The 19,589-nt window shown below is 37.3% G+C and overlaps 1 protein-coding gene across 4 annotated transcripts; it reads left to right on the top strand.

Moving 5' to 3' along the window:
* Positions 1-2,290: 2,290 nt before the first annotated feature.
* LOC103721750 (Cyclophilin-like peptidyl-prolyl cis-trans isomerase family protein) lies at positions 2,291-12,800 on the top strand. Of its 4 annotated transcripts, none has more exons than XR_003388460.4 (7): positions 2,291-2,534; positions 2,666-2,740; positions 8,940-9,101; positions 9,522-9,680; positions 12,133-12,226; positions 12,347-12,408; positions 12,478-12,800. XR_003388460.4 is itself a non-coding variant. In XM_008812077.5 (7 exons), exons 1-5 carry the CDS (start codon positions 2,532-2,534, stop codon positions 12,214-12,216), a joined length of 483 nt encoding a protein of 160 aa, XP_008810299.1. In that variant the 5' UTR covers positions 2,291-2,531; the 3' UTR covers positions 12,217-12,226; positions 12,370-12,408; positions 12,478-12,800. The 4 variants fall into 4 exon arrangements, 3 of the variants coding, with proteins under 3 accessions (XP_008810299.1, XP_026666081.1, XP_008810298.1); XM_008812077.5 differs by having other exon boundaries at positions 12,370-12,408; XM_026810280.4 differs by having other exon boundaries at positions 12,347-12,800.
* The last annotated feature ends 6,789 nt before the right edge of the window (positions 12,801-19,589 follow it).

Genomic DNA, 19,589 nt, shown 5'->3' with positions numbered 1-19,589 from the left:
TATTGACCGTTTATGACCAAACCTGTTTATGCCAAATCCAATCCTACTTAAAGCAAATCGTTCACGTGTTGGATTGAAGGGTCTGGTTATAAATTGCCACCCTTACATGCTGTGCTCCCAAAGGTATAAATAATGGGTGGCAGTAGTGGTAGTGCTAGAGAGGGAGGCAAGGAAGAAGAAAAGATGGTAGTACTAGAGAGGGAGGATAGGAGAAAGTGGAAGTGGCCGAGGAGGACACAGGTGTGGAGGACCCACTTGTGCATTAAGAGGCTGAGGACTGAGAGGTCTTTGAAACACGAGTCCATTGTATCGAATCCCGCTCTTCTATTGAATCTTGGTTAGGGCATGAAAGAGGAGGGTGAGCTTGGTGATGGCAGGTTGGGGCGACATCTCCTCCTCTCCAGCAAACAGATCTAATAGCAAATCTTGGTGAGGGCTTCCTCCTCGCCCGCCTCCTCCTCCGTCACCTCTACTCCCTCCTGCCCTCTCTCTCGAGCACCCTCGTCTCTTCCTCCTCCTCACTTGCCTCCTCCTTGCCCTTTCTCTTCGACACCACTATCGTTGTCACGGCCCACTGCCTACACCTTGGGAGATATGCTCCTCCTTGCATGGCCCTCCTCTTTCTCCTCCTGCTTGTGCGGCCCTCAACCAAGATTGTGGGGGAGCATGGGCATTTGAAAAAAGGCCCTAAAATTTGAGATAATTACTGGACCTGCCATCTAGTTCAATAGGAAAACAACCCTGACATTTGATATATTTACCATACCAACCATGTGTATAATCAGCTAGAACCAGCTACTAGTGGACAAATCCAAGTCGTTCATATTGAATTGGATGGCCAAAGATAGGGCATCGATAAAAGAACTAAAATGCCTTTTAGAGTACCATAGAAAAACCCTAATTTTAGACAACTTGAGAAAGGACTAAGAAAGAACTAGAAGCAGTGGCATAAATGGTAAATTGGAAAAGAATATGGGCAATTTCAATTACCTACTAAGGTTTTTGTTTTTTTCCTATTTATTCCAGTAGCGGAGGACTATAAGCAAGAGAAATCCAGAGAAAGGAGGGAATCATATTTACTTCTCTTTTCTTTACTTTTTTTTTTTGGGTAGAAACAGGCAAATAAGTAGACCATATTTTTTGTTGAATTACTGAAGTACCCTTCGGGCTTGCGGTTTTGTTAGTACAAGACTTGCTAGTTAGAGTGCAGGAATAGACTTGCTCAACGGGTGGGCTGGGTCGGGTTCAGGCTGAGCTCGGCCCAATGTACCACATCATTCGGGCAGCCTCGGGCTTGACCCGGCCTTTAGGCCTATTCCCAGTCCTGAGCCCATTAATTATCAGGCTTCGGGTTTCCGAACTGGACAGTCGGGCCCTGGTTTTTCTGGATCATTGGCTTGGCCTCAACCAGCAAGGGGGAGTCGATGGAAAAGGAGACGCGGATGATGCGGTCGGCCTTGCCGTCGGTGGCGGTGGCGGTGGCGGTGGCGAGCAAGAACTAGGGGAGGAGGGCATTAGCGTGGAGAGGCGGGGGAACATTGCGTGGGGAGTGGCGGCGAAAGCCCAGGCTTGAGCCATGGGGTGTTTTTTTTTGGGTAATTGCCTGGGGGGAGGGCTTGGAGGGGATGGCGTTGGGATCGAATGGGAGGTGGTCAGCGAGGGATTGGGACTCGAGGTTGGAGGAGGAGGATGAGGGGTTCGGCGGGGGATTGAGATAAGAGGGGTCGAAGGGGAGGAGGGGCGGGGGGGGGGGGGGCGTGATGGGACTCGGGGGAGGAGGAGGAAGAGGAGAGGGAGGTGGGTGGAGGAGGGGAGGAAGAGGGGAGGGGGTCGGGATTGTCGTCGGCATCAAAGCTCTCGAAGTCGATGTTAGTATGGGTTGAGTGGTGCGGGAGCTCGTGGGAGGGAGAGGATGGAGAGAGGGGCGAGGAGAGAATGGAATAATTTTATACATATATCATATATATATATATATATATATATAATATAAAATTGCTGCGCTGATGAGAATCTGAGCCTGGTTCATTTAATAGATGGGCTCAAATTTCAAGCCCGATCTAGCTCTCTACGTTTAAAAACTAGGTTCAGGCTCGCCTAAAACAGTTTGGGCTCGAGCAGACCATCCGGTATTTGAGCGAAAGACAGCCTGATGCAAGAGCACGCGAAACAAGATCCCAACCGCACGGCTCTCCCGGTTTGCCGGTCGGTTCACCAGGCATGAGAATCAACCGGTCTGGGCCGGATGCCGGCAGGACCGCATCTGAATGCAAATCCCAAATCCGATCCAAGAAAGAAAAAGCCAGGCTCTCGGAGCTTTCAGGCCCCGATGATTGAACAGTTCCACAGGCCTCCAGAAGCATCCACCGCTCGACGGCAGCGGAGGCGGCGGCGGCTGGCTCGCGCTCCTTTTAGAACTCTATTCCAGTTTCTCACTTCTTGCTTTGGTTTCCTTCCCAAATCCTAAAGTTCTAAAACCCCTCTCTCTTTCTGCTAAACAAGCACTCTTTTCCATCCGAGAAGAAGAAAAAACGATGGTAGATAACTCGCTCTCGCCCGTCCAACTCTTTGCAGCTAAAATCTTTTACTTTTTGTTTCCATTTCGAACGTCGTCATTATCGAAAACCCTAAGTCTTTCTAATCCGTTTTCTTGCGCGCATATGTGCAGTCAGTCACTCTGCACACGAATCTGGGCGACATCAAGTGCGAGATCGCTTGCGACGAGGCCCCCAAAACAGCTGAGGTTCGCTTATTTCTTTTTGCTCATATCTAACCGTTCTTTTTCTATAATTTTTATAATAAGGTAAAATTTCTCGTCAAATTTCGAATGTGGTGATCGGCAAGCGGAAGTATAGCGAAAGAGGGGTTGATACATCCTTAGGGCACTGTGGTTGTTATAATAGGTGGTTTTTTCGGATGATAACAACGACATCCACAACCTCCTTCATCTTAGAATCACAAACTTTGCAACTAACTATGAATCATTAAAATGTCTCTTTCTTTGTCCTCAAAGGTATCGAGGAAGTATTGTGAGTGTATCCAGGGGATTATCCGAAACTTTTTCTTGTTTATACTTAAAAAACACACATATTCTAGAAGTATATAACATGTATCGATATGCAATACATATTAGATGCAAATATAGGACGCATTTTGAAGTGTCTTTGCTTCCTAGTCTTTGATTGCCCATCTCGTTGGGGCACTGAGTTATTTCATTTGGTGTGCTCTTGCCTTTTATCTCGAAAAAACTCAATGTTCTTGGGTTGAGCCGCAAGAAGTCTCAAATCATGATGTATGATTGATGTTCTTAAGCTGTATTTTATATTTATAAGTGGTTAATCTAGGTCCAGTGTTCATCTTTTACTGTTTACTAGGGGATTTCAACTAGCAGAGGTTGCAGGTGGGAGGTGTGGCCGTGTGGATATGGTTGCAACTGGGGAAAAGGTGGGGATAGGGTCAGTTTCTCAAAGGTGGAGGGGGGGCGGGGTTGGTTGCATTAGTGAGGAAATATATATATAGAGAGAGTACTTTGTCAAAGTGGGAAGGATGGATGAGTTATGATATGGAGTCATTGTTGAGGTGAGGATTAGATGGAGAGAGCTATAGAAGCGAGGTTTCAACATCAATGTTAGTGCTGACTACTAGTTTGGGTACTAGAATTCTCTTCGAGCTAAGGGCCATGCAGCGCCGGGGGGGGGGGGGGGGGGGGTAATGGGGATGGGAAGTAAAGATATGGAAGAGATGTTTACCAATTCTTCTCTCTAGGTCTAAACTAAGGAGTTCTTGGGAGGGTTTTGGAGTCTTTTTTAGGATTTAGGGTTTTTATTTTTTTTTAATATTTATGCCAACTTATTAAGATGCATGCACTTGGTAAATTTGCAACTTACTCAGAGGGATAGATTTAAAACATTTGCAACCTCTTGGTTGATAGGAAATTTAAAACAGAAAATTTAGCATGAGTCTTCGAGTTTTTTATGGAAAATAGTGAAGATTTTAGACATGCCCCAGATCTTTCATGCAAACTAGGCATTTAAGCAGCATGCAATTGGGGAGAGAGAGTTTGTGATAATATGGGGAACCATTGGTTAGTTCTTCAATATAGGAAAGCTTTATTTCTAGGATGAAAACCAATTAGTTTGACTATAATGGGAACCATTGGTAACTTTCATTCATCTTGCAATGTTTGTCACTTCTTTGTCTTCTATATTTTCAATTTAATTACCTTTCTTTTAGCTTGCACTAGCATTAGGCATGCGCAATGCACATGAGAGACAATCCCTTGGGCTGGGGAGTGGGTGGAGAGAGAGATGTTGGTCTGGACTTAGTGCATCTGAGAGAGTCCATTCATTATTTTATTTATGATTAAATTTCTGAAGGACATCCAATGAGTGTTTAGTATAGATCAGTTTTATGAGATCCTTGTTGCTGGTACAACTCCCACAACTCTACTTTGGACCAATTAAGAAATCATTATGTTGCACAAACAACTAACCTTATCCCATTATTTGTGGTTGTTGTTGAGTATCCCACTTGTCATTGTTTCTACTAAAAACCAACTCTTTTAAAATGACATCTGGACCACTTAAGCATTTGGTTATCTTTTATTTTCCATGTGCCATCAAGCAAACTTGGTCTTTTTTTTATTAATACCTTGATTATTATCAAAATCTTCCAAATTCCTTCGAGAAGTCAAATCTTTCCCTTTCCATCTATTTAACTTATTTCTGAGCATTATTAATATCAAAATGTTCAACCAAATGGTAATGGAACTTTTAGAATTGCTAATAGGAAACATCTCTTTAGCAAGATAAATTGATCCAACAATGTGACTGTGATAAAATTGAGTTTGATAGGACTAACACTTATTAATTGATTTGTGGCTTTCACTTTTAAGGGATGTTGTGATACTATTGGCATATCTCATATCTTGCTTGTTTTTTTTAACCATGGACCATCTTTACTTTTGTTCTTCCAAAAGCTATCACTTCCTTGACACATCTCTCATGAAAGTCGGCATGGGTACCCAAAGCACTTCCGATTCTCAAACGGAGCTTGTAGTTATCTAAAAGTTCATTTAACCTTCTCAGAAAGGTCTATTGGTTTTAGGGATTTTGTGGGCCTTTGGCACATATAAAGCCCAATTATAAGCATCAATTATAATTGTGAAATTTAATTTAGCATGAATGCTATCTTACTATTGATGATTACTTTTTTTTCCCTCCCCAATTCGTGTATATTTGCTGCACTGATTGAAGATGTCAGAATAATGTCAAGATATAGCTTTCTCAATTTGTTTTGTCTTTTATGTTATGTATTATTGCTATATTTTGTTGTGAGGGTAATCCTTGGCATAACGGTAAGTTTGCTTCATTAAGACATGGGTATTTTGGTTTTGAATCATGGAAATAAACTCTCCCCATGTGGAATAAGATTGCATACATTTGACCCTCCCCCGATGTTAGAGTGGCGGGGGCCTAGTGCACTCAACCACCTTTTTTATGTTGAATTTTGTTGTGGCTAGTATGACCATTCCCTAACATGAAAAGATGCATCACCCTGGATTCATCTCAGGGCACACTTGGGTTTGGATCCATCCAAGAATTGAATGGTCTGGTTTGGATTTAAAATAGGAGCTAATTAGTATTAGTTCCAGTTCTTAGAAACCTAATTGGATCATGTAGGGTATGGGATAAAGAGGTTGGGATAACCCAGACCTAGACCATCCCGACCATTTATATACATATATACTTACAACTGCATATAAAGTTAATTTATTGTAATATATTAATAATATATTATACATGGTTAATTTTCATAGATTCTTCACTCATGATTTTCGCTAACTATTGCTTTTTTTGAATAAAGTATTGGTTTATCGTGGCTGTGATTTGTAACATGTTATATTTATGATTATAGATATTTTGGGTTTTATTACTGTAAGATGCCTTTGAATGTATCATATATTGTTTTTTTGTGAATATCTTCTATTATAGATTTATTTTCTTGAATAAGATCAATAGTTTATTTGCTAATCCTTTGTTTAACTTTTTGGTAATCCGAGACCCGATTTGCACCAACCCAATGTTGATTGGGTTGGGTTGGGTTGATTCTAACATTGATTAGTTCAGTTCCAATTCTAAAAATTGGAATCGATTGAAATTGGGACGAATCTAAATTAGCCTCTGACCCCAACCCAACCCAACCCAATTGGTGCTAGATTCCATACTTGGTCTATTCCAAATTAGGCTGGTCAGATTCCAGGTCTTGGGACAGCAAAGGGACTCCGGGACGTACGAATTAGGGTGTCTTGTTTCGTTGGTACCGGCTGAGACTGGCCAAGTTGGTGAGTAGGTTAGCTGGTACCAAGACAGAGCAAGGACTCGATAAAAAATAGTGCTTGATGCTTTATATGTTGTTTGTACATTCGAAGGAGAGGAAAAGTGAGAAGAGAGAAAGGAGAGGAAGAAGGGGAAAGAAGAGCTTAGGTTTTCAAATAATTGGTGCTGATGCTAGTTTTGGTGGCATTAACACAATCACATGCTTAAAACTTTACCATAATATAACAAACTCTAAAAACCTTCTAAACATTTACGAAAACAATGAATAACAAAGAAAAAAGAAAAATATGCATCCTAGTGATCCATCAAGATGCGGAACTATCCCAGGTGTCGAGATGGCATTGTTTTGACCTGGCCTTGGGCCATAGTGGAACCTGATTGGAAACCTTGTATCAACCTATGAGAGATTCCTGGAGGATATACATCGGTCATATAGGGTCTTCTCAATTTTATCTAGTTATTATATCTTCTAATCAAGAAATATCATATGCTGAGGTTAAAGCATCAACAATGAACTCCCAGAAATGAACTGTACAGTTTGAATTCTTAAATTAAGTGCATTTTGTTGATAACAAAAGAAAACTTGAAAGCATAAGAAAAATTAAAATCTGGAAACTACAAATTAACATTGTAGTTGCACTATCAAGGAGATCAAATTTTGCTAAAAGTTTCTTGAATGTGGAGGTCATATGCATATTGATCGGCTAAGGGAAAGGTGATATTGATGCAGGCTAGCTTGATACATCTTGATATATTGCATTGAATATGGTTTGAGGTTTTTACAGTTTAGTTTATTTTGCATTTTACAAGTATCCAGAGCAAGTTTGGTGCAGCCAAGTTCTCTTTGCATTAACTTGTTGAAATATTAGAGGGACATGCTCATAAAGGTGAGTATTGAGTAGGTTTCGATGATTTAGTTTATCTTGCATTTTACAAGTCTCCAAAACAAGTTTGGAGCAGCCAAGTTTTCTTTGTATTAATTGTTGGCAGATTAAAGGGACACAACCTGGGAAAGTAAGTGGCCACTTTACAGAAATCTTAGTGTAAAGGATTTCTTTAAAAGGTTAAACAAGTCTATATAGCAGCTGGTCTTTTGTGGTAAGATACTTCCAGCACTTGGGAGTCCAGCAGGGCCATGTAAGACTAGTTTAGTTAAAAAAGGTTGTTTCTCTTATATTATTTTGTATTCTGATTGTTTTCAAAAAGATTTGGAAGTCTAGGATTTCTCTATGACATCGGAAATTATTGTTTCAAGTGTAGTTTTAAAAATTTAGGATTGGAGCCATGAACTATAAATAGTAGTTTATTTGCAATAAAGGACTTATTTTTGAGGGATTTTCTAGAAGAGATAAAATGGTGAGAAACAGTATTTTCAAGTTTCAACTTGGTAAGAGCAGTTGTAGTTTCAGATTTGCAGCAAATTCAGACCATCAATTGACATGAGAGGATGACATATACTGCCTATACTCTGTAGGCACAGTATTGGATGTAGTTCTTGTAGCAAGGGCATGAAGCTTCACCTCAATGTCAAATTGCTTAGATAAGGTAGTGTCAAATTGAGGAATAGGGTCTGTGAATTCAGCAACTTCTTGTGCAAAGGATTAACCTTTTGGGCTGGCAACCCGGCCCACATCTCATGTTTGAAAGAATGTATAAGAAGAAGAGCAAGCTCAAGGAAGGTGATGATATAAAACTTAATCCTATGGGCAAGTCATAGCCACCTTAAAATGTATGAGAGGAAGCAAATTCAAGCTTTAAACAATGTGGACCTGATGAATCGTATTTCGGTTGGTTGAAATGGAAATTAGACCAGTGGCTTTGTTGTCAAAGGGGGGCTATGACAATATTTAATGGCGATTGCAGTTGATGATGGTTATTGAGTTTTGGCTCTTCTACGGTGTTGGTTGAAGGACAAGGATAAAATGCAAACGTTAAACATTCTGTTTGGGCACTGGTCCGCATATGTACAATGGACTATTTGTTGTTATTTGTCCTATGGTAGTAAACATTCTCCATTTGGATATATATATATATATATATATATATATATATATATATATATATATATATATATATATATATATATATATATATATATTGGCAATAATATGCAGAGGACCTTAACAAACTAACTTGACAAATGTTGCTATATTTATAGTAACTCATTGGCAATATGTGTCGAAATCACTACCTAAGATTTGGCATGAATGTGAACCTATATTCTGGCTACTCTTTGAAGTAGTACTCACTTGGACAGTCCATGTTGGTTGGCATGATATTAAAATTTTACTGTTGTACTTGTATACTTAAGCTATGATACCAAATTTCATGTTGTTCTGACTTAGGCTGTGTATGATCAGTTAGAAAATACAGGCATGTCTTATCACTAGTTCAGCCACTTCATTCCTGCTGAGCCATGGAAAAAAATATTTTTATAAACATCAGAAGTACTGGTAGAGTTTGTAATCAATTTTGCTTGCCTTGTGATTCTATTTTCTTTCTTTATCGACATAAAAATCACCAAATACAGGAATATAGCTTGTGCATATTGTATTGCTGAACTACATGCTTGCTGGAACTTAATTGGGCTCAATTTTGATGCAGAACTTTTTGGCGCTTTGTGCTAGTGGCTATTATGATGGAACTGTGTTTCATCGAAATATTAAGGGTTTCATGATCCAAGGTGGAGATCCTACGGGCACCGGCAAGGGAGGGACCAGCATATGGGGGAAGAAATTCAACGATGAAATCCGGGAGTCACTTAAGGTATCATATGCCAATATCCTTAAACCTCTTGTGTTGGTGTGGGAGTTCTAGGTTGATACAGTAGCCAGCACTTAATTTCTTCATTAGTGACAGAGGATTGTTAAGCCAGATCATTAGTGACAGAGGATTGTGAAGCCAGAATACATTAACCAACAGAAGTGACTTTTCACCATATGCTGTATTTTTCTCTTTTCTATCCTACATTTTTTTTTTCTCTTGTTGATTGTAATTGTCATGGAGGTTTGCTTGACAAAGATGATGTTGACCAACTTTTACGACGCCTAGCCATTTTCCTTAAGTGTACTTGCCACCTACTAAATGAGTTACTTTTGATACTGCCATAGTTTTTATTATCAAACTGTGTTGTAAATTATCATTTTTCCTATAGGAATACTGATACAGTATCTCGTTGTTTTCTAGCACAGTGCAAGGGGAATACTTTCAATGGCAAATAGTGGACCCAACACAAATGGAAGCCAATTCTTTATCACTTATGCGAAGCAACCACATCTAAATGGACTCTACACAGTTTTTGGACGAGTAATCCATGGGTTTGAAGTTCTAGACCTTATGGAAAAGGTAGGTGTATTTTGGTGCCCAAATGTGTTTAACTTTTAGCACAAGCCGCAAGATTACTGTAATTGTGCTTTTGGGATACACTTGCATTGTGTATCTATTTCTATATTATATAAAGATCAAGAAATTTTGAGATCTTATAATTTTTCCAATTGTTTCTGTTTGTCACTTTCTCGCCCAGAGTAGCTTTGACCTTTTATTTTTGTTGCAATTATAGGTTCTTTTTTGGCACATTTTCTTTATCCATTTTCATCTAATGTCTTTCTCCCTAACTTCTCTTCCCCTTTGAGCGCATAATTATCTCTCTCTCTCTCTCTCATGTAGCATCCAATACCATCGCACCCCCTATCTTTCTAGGGGCAGAAGCTGCAGAACCAAGAGAAGCCATGTCCCCCCAAAGATTCTATCATATCATATATGAATACGATACCATAATGGATGATGAGTCATGGCCCTTTCCCATGTCTTTTTCATGGCCCTGGTTATGTTGGTGCTGGTTTGGGAATCCCTTGCTCTCGCTCCTATAATACAGCTGCAGATTAGCATAGATCCACTATATTAAATTCAGCAAATAGACTTTCAGACCAGCTGTTGGGGAAAATGTCCTATCATATTATCATTCTCTATCAAGGCATGATTCCAGCAGTTCCCGTTAATCTTAAGTCCCACTCCCAATTCCATCCAAGGAAGCACAATTACCCCCCAACCCACACCCCAACCAAATCATTATAAGCCTCTTTAGATCTCTGCTGCCTCCTGAACCATGGAGGTACACTTCTCTCTTTTGCTTTAAGCCTTTCATCAGATTTCATTGTTTTTGAGTTGTGTATGAACTTTTAGCTATATTTAGCTTTTACCATAAGATTTTATTTCCACCAGTTAGCTTGCAATGGCATAATGTCTAAGAGACTGCTTTTGAATGCCACTATTCCAGTACATGCTCTTTTACACCAGTATTTGTCGGGGGTTGCCAATTACATGCTGCCAAATTGGCATGTAAAGGCACATGCATGCATGGGCAAAGGTTTTCCTTTTTCTAATTTAAAAGTTCAGTTATATTTGTACTTTAATAAAATTTCTGTAAATTGATGCTTTTATAAATGTATTTCTGCTAATTACTAAGGCCCAGTTTGGGGGAGCTTTTGGAGGGCCAGAAAGCACTTTCTGGCCCTCCAAAAGTACTTTTAGATGAAAAACTGTGTTTGGTAAATTTTTAAAAAAGCTGTTTCAGCTTTTGCGGGAAGCTGAAAACAGCTTTTGAGAGGAAGCTCCAACTTGGAGCTTTTGGAAGGAAGCTGTTTCAGCTTTTTCGGAAAGCTGTATTTTTGACAAAAATGCCCATATTAAAATATAATAATTACATAGTTTGTTCCTTTATAAACCTAAAAATCTGCTGGAGCCAAAAACCCTAGCCGTCAGACTCCCTTCCGTAAGAAAAGGTATTTTTCTTTTCATTTTTTGTATGCATCTCTTGAACCACATTTAGAAAAAGTATTTGTTGTGATTTTGACATGCGTTTCACTTTTGTTTGTGCTGGATGGAAAGGTACTGCTCATTTATACTAATAATTATAATATTTTATATCTTTATTATTGTATTATACTATAAATATTATATTATATTACATTACATTATAATACATTAATATGTTATTTTAAATAATTTAATATTATGTTATATTATGAGAAATTAATTTATACTAATAATTATAATATTTTATACTTTTATTATTGTATTATACTATAAATATAATATATATTACATTATATCATAATACATTAATATGTTATGTTAAATAATTTAATATTATGTTATATTACCAAATATTAATTTACTCTAATAATTATATTACTATTATGCTATATTAACATAATATTATTTTATATTACAATAATATTATACTATATCGTATATTTATGTATTAATTTATATTATGTTTTATTATGTTCTGTTGTATAATACTATGCAATGTTCTTTATGGTAATTTTGTCATACAAAAGTACTTTCTCAGTTTGTTTTCCAAACACAAAACAAAGTACCACAGCACTTTACGAATGTAGTTACCAAACAGCAAACAGCTTTTTATAACAGCTCTACTTCAGACAGCTCTACTTCCAACAGCTCTACTTCCAACAGCTCTACTGCCAACAGCTCTCCCAAACAGAGCTTAAGTAAATTTTCTTCTCCTATATAATAGAATTCAATACATCTCAAACAATAAGATATGAAATACTTTCCATTTTATTTTTATTGGAGGATTTTATATATATATATATAATTTGACATGGGCAAACAGAGACATATCTTATTGTTGAATTATAAGAATATCGATAGTTATGTTTATGTTTTATTTGTTATTATTACTATTTTTTTCAAATGATCGTTAAACATATGTTTGTTTGCTATTCCCTAATTAGAAACATGACTAACTACTTGAGCTTGTTGGCTTGCCCAGGCACAGACAGGACCTGGGGATAGACCACTAGCTGAGATCAGGCTTAATCGTGTGACCATCCATGCAAATCCTCTTGCTGGATAAACTTTCCTGGGTAAGAAGTCACCTCCTTTAGCTCTTGAAGACCCAAATGCGACTGATTGAAAATGTGGTCTAATAGAATTGATCTTGTTGATTACAATCTAATAATCTGATCTCATCTTTTTGTTTGTAGTGATTATATTTTACTGCTTGCAGATAATATCTGGAGATACATCTAGCAGCAGATGTTTATTGGTGGGCCACTCAACCTTTGCAGGTTCCTCATGCTTTACGGTAGTGTTAATGGTGTTTCACTTTTTACAGGATTTGTGAACTTTAGAAAGTAAAAAGCATAACAATCTGTTGTGAAGATGATATACACATCCGTCTCGGAAAATGTTTACTAGCTGAACTATTAACATGTCTTGCTACATCGGCATACTTGATGCAAGTGCCTAATCTGCTACAAAACCTGGGTTTTTGGGTACAGAGACTGTTATGGTTTCATCTTGTCAGCCAAGCCACTGTGTGGTGTTTTCTTTCTGCCTTTGTATTTTCTATAAAATCATTTAGGGCATTCTTATGTTGTAAAATGTGATCTGGATAATTTTCCCCCACAGAATGAAGCCTGAAGAGAGTTTTTATAATGTTTGGTTCAAGGTTTGTCCTCTTGTTGATTTATGTAGAGTTGCAGGAAAGTAACCCCCTCAACAGCATAGGATTTGTCCTCTTGTCTTCCAATCTGTGTTGTCCGCGCTAAAGAGTATTTTGTGTTCATTCCCCTGTAATCTGTGAGTGAATCCTCAATTATCCATTTATAATCATTTGTTATCTACAGCCTAAGCACTATGTAAAGGTAATTGATACATTTAGGTTAGCACTAATCAGCACTTAGCACTCTGACTAATTGATTCAGTTTCATGCTTTGCGCACATACACATGTATGTATTTTGTGCGAGATAGATTAGGTTGTTACATATAGTCTCTCTTTTATCCTTTTTTCAGTGGCTTGTTGGCATTTTTGGTCTAATATGCATGGTCATATGAGAACATTGTGTTGTCTGGAGATACTGGTGGTTCTTCAAGCTGCACATATTCTTTAACTGCTTTGAATAGAAAATAATTATGTGGGAGGTATGCTCTTTTTTGTGTTTTTTAGCTTAGGTTATCACCATTAATAGTTTCTTTACATGTAAAAGTTTGTAGGTTCTCAAATATTTTTTAGTTTTCAGCAACAGAGAAATGGCTCGATTAAAGAACCTACCAATAATTACAGAGCCTAACTGGACAAGCTGAGATCGGCCAAAATGGTTTGACTGAGGTGGGGAATAGGACATCAACTAATCGTGGTTTTGCCTGAAACATGGGTTTAACTTGCTATACTTGAAGTAAACTCACCTAATTCATTGCATGTGTACATAGCTAACGTCACCCTAATTTAGCATTTGTATATGAAAGTGTATGTTAGGAAATGTTTTTATACGACAGAGGGAGAAGATGGAAATGAGTGTTTTCTCCTTTTGTTTTCCAAAGGCACCAATTTCTCAGTATAATCATGTTTGATTTTTTTTTCTTTCATTCAATTATTTTTGGAGGTTTAAGCTTCAGATTTTTTAGATGCTTGATTGCTTAACGAGTAACAAGAAAAGAGAGAGAATTTTAGTTAGTTACTTTTTTTGCAAGGTGTCCAATTACTCGGCCTTAACCATTCAGAGTACCTTATCATGGTTTTCTGTCCAATTAAGTACTTTCTGATTATGAATTCCACTTTAGAAATGGCCAAGGTCTTGCATTGCAAATGTGTTACAAGTTGTTTTTAATTTTCCCAGTGGGGGAGGGGATTTGGAGGGCCTAATTTCCAGCTTTTATGCCTTATACTTCCCCATCCAGGGGAGGTTGAATCTAATTAAAATTGAACCCCCGGTTCCTTGCTCAAGGGGTGAGGGATGATATCATTTGGGCAAGCGCTCGGTGGTCGGTTTGGTTGTTCAACTTGAGGTAAGCATTTAGCATACTATGCTGTTGAGTATTCTTAAAGCATACTTGGATTATAGGATGAGATAACACAGCTAAAGTTTGTGCCTACAAGGTTGGGTGTTGTGTTTGTGTTTCAACCAACTACTTGAGCGTGCCGGTGCAAGATGATGGAGATCAAATTGTGAGCACAGGGGAAGGAAAAAGTCAACCTTGGAATGCTTCGCATGGCCAGTGTCATGCCTCAAATTTATCACTTGGGTTGGTTATGTGATTTGGCTGCACATTGTCTAAAGCAGAGCTTTGGAGAATATGCTGTGGCTGCATATTTTTTAAGGCAGAGCTTCGGAAAATATGCAGGGTCTAAAAGTTCATCATAACTTTAGCATAATTTCAAAATAATCATCTTAATTCATAACAAAATATTCTATACTAATAAATAACAAAATTTGTACAATTTATAGAATGCAACCATCCAACTGGTATAAGTTATGTTGTATTAATTTATCTTTTCACCTATGGTTTCAATCATAGCTAATCACTAAGCATCCTGCAACTTTGGAAAGTGAAGGAGTGGTGTAACTTCATAGCCAGAGAGAATCTCCGTATATTAACACTAGTATTATAATATAACATTAGAAAATTTTAAAAATTAAATATTAGAATAAATAAATGTTATGAAATTACTTACCAACAATTAAACATTGCTCAAATAAATTAGTATGTACATACATACATCATATACCATCAATTTATTATCTACATAAAAGTGATAAAATATATATTATCAAATAATTTTTTCTATTCATTGCTCCCCTTATGATCTGGGCCCGCCAAAATTCAACTTTAGAGTTTTGGACTCTCCACGATTACGCTCTGTCCATAACCGGTAAACCATAATTCCAATAGAAAACCATAATTCCATTTTGTGGCCTATGGTAGCAAACCAAAGTATTGTGATTTGGCTCGTGACTAGCAAACCATAATGTGGTTAGTCCAAACTTTTTTACCCAATTATTAAATCATTTAATTTTATCCTTGTCAAATGAAATATAATTTCATACTATATTTCTTGCTCAATTTTAAAACAACCAACATCATATTCCAAGCAACCAAAATAATCAATATGTGATACATTGATCATGATAGGGATTCTTACCTCTACCGACAACAGATACAATAGGTACTAGCTCACATCTCAATCTACGACCTACAAGGTAGATTATTTTGCTCAACATCTTCTTGCCCAGATGGTTGCTCTCCTATAGGATCAAACCCAAACATTACAATAAAAACTACAAAGTGAAAATTGACAATTCAGAACACCCTATTAGGGTCATACCAGGATTCATAGGGCAGAATCATGAGACCATCCATTGAGTCCCTTAGATTGAGTAGAGAGAAAAAGAGAAAAAAAGAATGAGGAAGAGAGAGAAATAGAGAACCACGGAGGTCTCACTCTCACTCTCTCTCTCTCTCTTCTCAAGATAGAAGAGGCGAAATGGGAAGCCCAAATCTAGGGCGGTGGGGCAGCTAGAAGATGGTGATCCATAGTAATGATAGGCTACAATGAGCTCGATGATGGTGGTTAGCCGGTGGAAAAAGAAAAGAAAAAAAAGTAAACAAAAGGATTGATCTTTCCGCCACCCACAATGGAGGAACCAACCGTGATCACGATGTCACCGGCCAAACAGTTGGATTTTGACAACACTTACAGTAGTAGCATCACCAATTGTGGCCGACGATGGAAGAAATAAGAGAAAAAGAAAGATGACAAGGCCGAAACAGTGGAGCTTCTCGTGTAAAGATGGCAATTTACTCAGCCTCTTGAATACTCGACTTGAGTTGACTCAAATGGGGTGGGTTTTACATGACTTGCAATGGATCCAAGTAGATATGGGTAATGGTAAATCCATCTCGAACTCGACTCAGATGTATATATTTGTATGTGTTGGAGAAAATACAATAAGAGGACGAAATCAATCGGACTGAGGCACATAAATCTCGCTTTCTTTAAGGAGATTCAAGCCCTCTGCGGTTGGCAAAGCCTAGAACCCGGTGCAGCAGAAAATACTATGGCTTGTCTCCTCTAGGATACAACAGCCCGACGATTGTCTTATGGCAAGGACAACTCTGCACAAGTAGTTTAGCCCAAAGCTCCACCCAAGAAACACCCTTCTTTGCCAAGAACTTTCTCCAAATATTTTTTATGAGTAAAATAAGATGATATTGTATATATTTGAAATGAAGGGGGAGAAGGATTTACATAGAGAGTTTGTAATTTTAAATTTATGAGAATAATGATAGCATAAATGTACTTAAAAATTCTAAGAGTAACTCCCCCACTAAATAGACATTGAATTCCAATTTCAAAAACGGTTCATGAATTATTCCCATTTATTTCCCATGAATCTTTCATCTCTCCAAATACATGAACCTTTCATCTCCCCAAATGGTAATCCTTTCATTTCCCCCAAATACATGAACCATGCATGAGTCATTAAATACGTGAACCTCATAAATGAAATAAATATTAAACTTTAATATTGAAATGCACCAATATTCTCCCACTCATTTTAATATTAAAACCAAAGTTTAGAGAAATTACTAGGCAAAGAGAGATCATTATGCATCATATAGGTGTGCTCTGCATTGAACCTTCACTTAGTAAAACAGCAATCTCTACTCCAGAGCTAGTAGTGGTCTCAGACTTGAACTATGATTGCTTAGAGGGTATAAAGAATTACTGCTCACACATAATAATCCAGGTGTCGACATGAGCTTTATTAGCTAGCACGTTACGGCCATGTGCTATCCCAGTTTCATGAGCATTTTTGAGAATAAGCCCAATTCTCATAGGAAGCGGCCCCACTTCCATGCTCACATAGGTGAAATCTGTCAAGGGTGCTCCTGTAATACTAACACCCCACTCATACGAGCTACAGATTTTTATTAAGAGTTTTTGAAAAACTCAACCTTCACAACATTACAAGATAAATGCATCTACACCATAGGGATGGAAAAAATAAATTGTGCATTTCTTTCGATCACCATATGATTCGTTTTTCCCATTGAACCTAGTTCTCAGGATTTCTGATCTTCAAGTTGGGTATCCTCACATGTGGTTCTTGATTGTATAGGCTTCAGTCCCATCCCCCTCGATGTATTCCAGACCTTTTCTCTTGACAAAGCCTTAGTCAGTGGATCTGCAAGATTATCATAAGATTTAATATAATCCATATTAATTATGCAGCTGCTCAAATAAGATCTTACAATGCTGTGTTTTCTCTTGATAGGCCTGGATTTACCGTTATAATAACGGTTTTTCACTCTACCAATTGCAGTAGTGCTATCACAATGAATTATCACAGGTGGAACTGGTTTCTCCCAAAGAGGGATTTCATGCAACAAATCTCTCAACCAGTTTGCTTCTCACTAGCTGAAGCTAAAGCTATAAGTTCTGCTTCCATAGTAGAGTTAGCAATAATAGTTTGTTTTTTAGATTTCCAATATATAGCACCACCACCCAATGTAAAAATATAACTAGTGGTAGAGAGAGAATCACCTGATAATGTGTTCCAATCTGCATCACTAAAACCTTCAAGTATAGCAGGATATTTTTTATTGAACAACCCATAATTTTTGGTACCAGATAAGTATTTCATAACTCGCTCAATGGATGCCAATGTTCTTTACTTGGTTTGCTAGTAAACCTGCTAAGTACTTCCACTGCATATGCAATGTCAGGTCTAGTACAATCAGTTGCATAATGCAAGCTCCCAATAATACTAGCATACTCCTTTTGGTTAATCACATCAATCTCATTTTTCACAGGAAATAAATGAATATTAGCATCAAAAGGAGTAGCAACATGCTTGCAATCAAAATAGTTATTTTTTTTTCAAAATTCTTTCAATATAATGCGACTGATCAAGAAAAATTCCATCCCAAGTTTTTGAGATTTTCATTCCCAAAATAAAATTACCCTCACCAAGATCTTTCATTTGAAAATGGCTACAAAACATATTTTTTATTTCATTTATAACATGCAAACTTAAGCCAAAAATCAATAAATCATCCACATAGAGGCTAACAATAACATGTGCATTTTCCCAAGATTTATAATATATGCACTTATCACATTCATTTGGTTTATAGCCATTCTTAATCATGCAGGAATCAAATTTCTCATGCCACTGCTTAGGAGCTTGTTTTAAGCTATATAGAGATTTGTTAAGTTTACACACTTTACTTTCTTGACCATGCTCTACAAAGCCTTCAGGTTGATCCATGTAAATTTCCTTATCTAGGTTTCCATTTAAAAATGCTGTTTTTACATCCATTTGATGAATGATCAGATTATGAATTGCAGCCACTGCGACTAATAATCTAATGGATGTAACCCTAGTGACCGGAGAAAATGTATCGAAAAAATCAAGGTCAGCTTTTTGTTTCAAACTTTTTGCTACAAGCCTGGCCTTGAATTTATCAATAGAACCATCAGGTTTTAGTTTTTTCCGGAGGACCTATTTACAACCAATAGTTTTACAACCTTGTGGTAATTCTACTAATTTCCAAGTTTCATTAGAAATTAGAGAATCCATCTCATCAGTAACAGCATCTTTCCAAAAAATAGCATCAGGTGAATTTAAAGCTTCTTGTAAAGTTAAAGAAATTTCCTCCGTATTACAAACATAATAGTCAGGACCAAAATCTTTTTCAACTCTAACTCGTTTACTCCTTCTCAGCTGAACTTTAAGATTTTCATGGTTTTGTGAAGAATTAGAAGAACTAGGTTCATATAAAATATTTTCTTTAAAATGTTGACCCCCACTATTTTTAGTTTTGAAAGAAAATTTATCTTCATGAAAAATAGCATCACCTGACTCAAAAAGTACATTATTTTCAATATCTAAAAATCTATAGGCTGTACTGTTTGCTGCATATCCAAGAAAATCACAAGTGGTAGCTATAATACCAAGTTTTGGTCTTTTAGGATCTGTTAGCCTTACAAAAGCCAAATAGCCCCAAAACCTCAAATATCCCAAATTTGGCTTATACCCTTTCCACAACTCAAAAGGAGTGAGTTTGGTTTTTTTATGAGGCACCCTATTCATCACATGACATGCAGTCAAAATTGCTTCACCCCAAAGATTTAAGGGAGCACTTGAGTCAATTAACATGGCATTTATCAAATCAATCAAAGTTCTATTTTTTCTCTCAGCTACACCGTTAGACGCAGGAGAGTATGGAGGAGTAGTTTCATGGATAATTTCCAAAGATTGCACAAAAGTATTAAAACTCATAAATTCATACTCACGGCCTCTATCACTTCAAAATCTTTTAATTTTTCGACCAAATAAATTTTCGATTTCTCAGAGGAAATCTTTGAATTTTTCAAAAGCATCACTTTTATTTTTCAATAAGTAAACATAAGTATATTTTGAAAAATCATCTATAAA

This window comes from Phoenix dactylifera, chromosome 10, assembly GCF_051530095.1.
Source record: "Phoenix dactylifera cultivar Ajwa chromosome 10, Ajwa_hap1_PhDact_Kaust_v1.1, whole genome shotgun sequence".
Lineage (NCBI taxonomy): Eukaryota > Viridiplantae > Streptophyta > Magnoliopsida > Arecales > Arecaceae > Phoenix > Phoenix dactylifera.
Note: the sequence above shows the minus strand (reverse complement) of the source record. Positions and strands in the feature narration are given on the sequence as shown.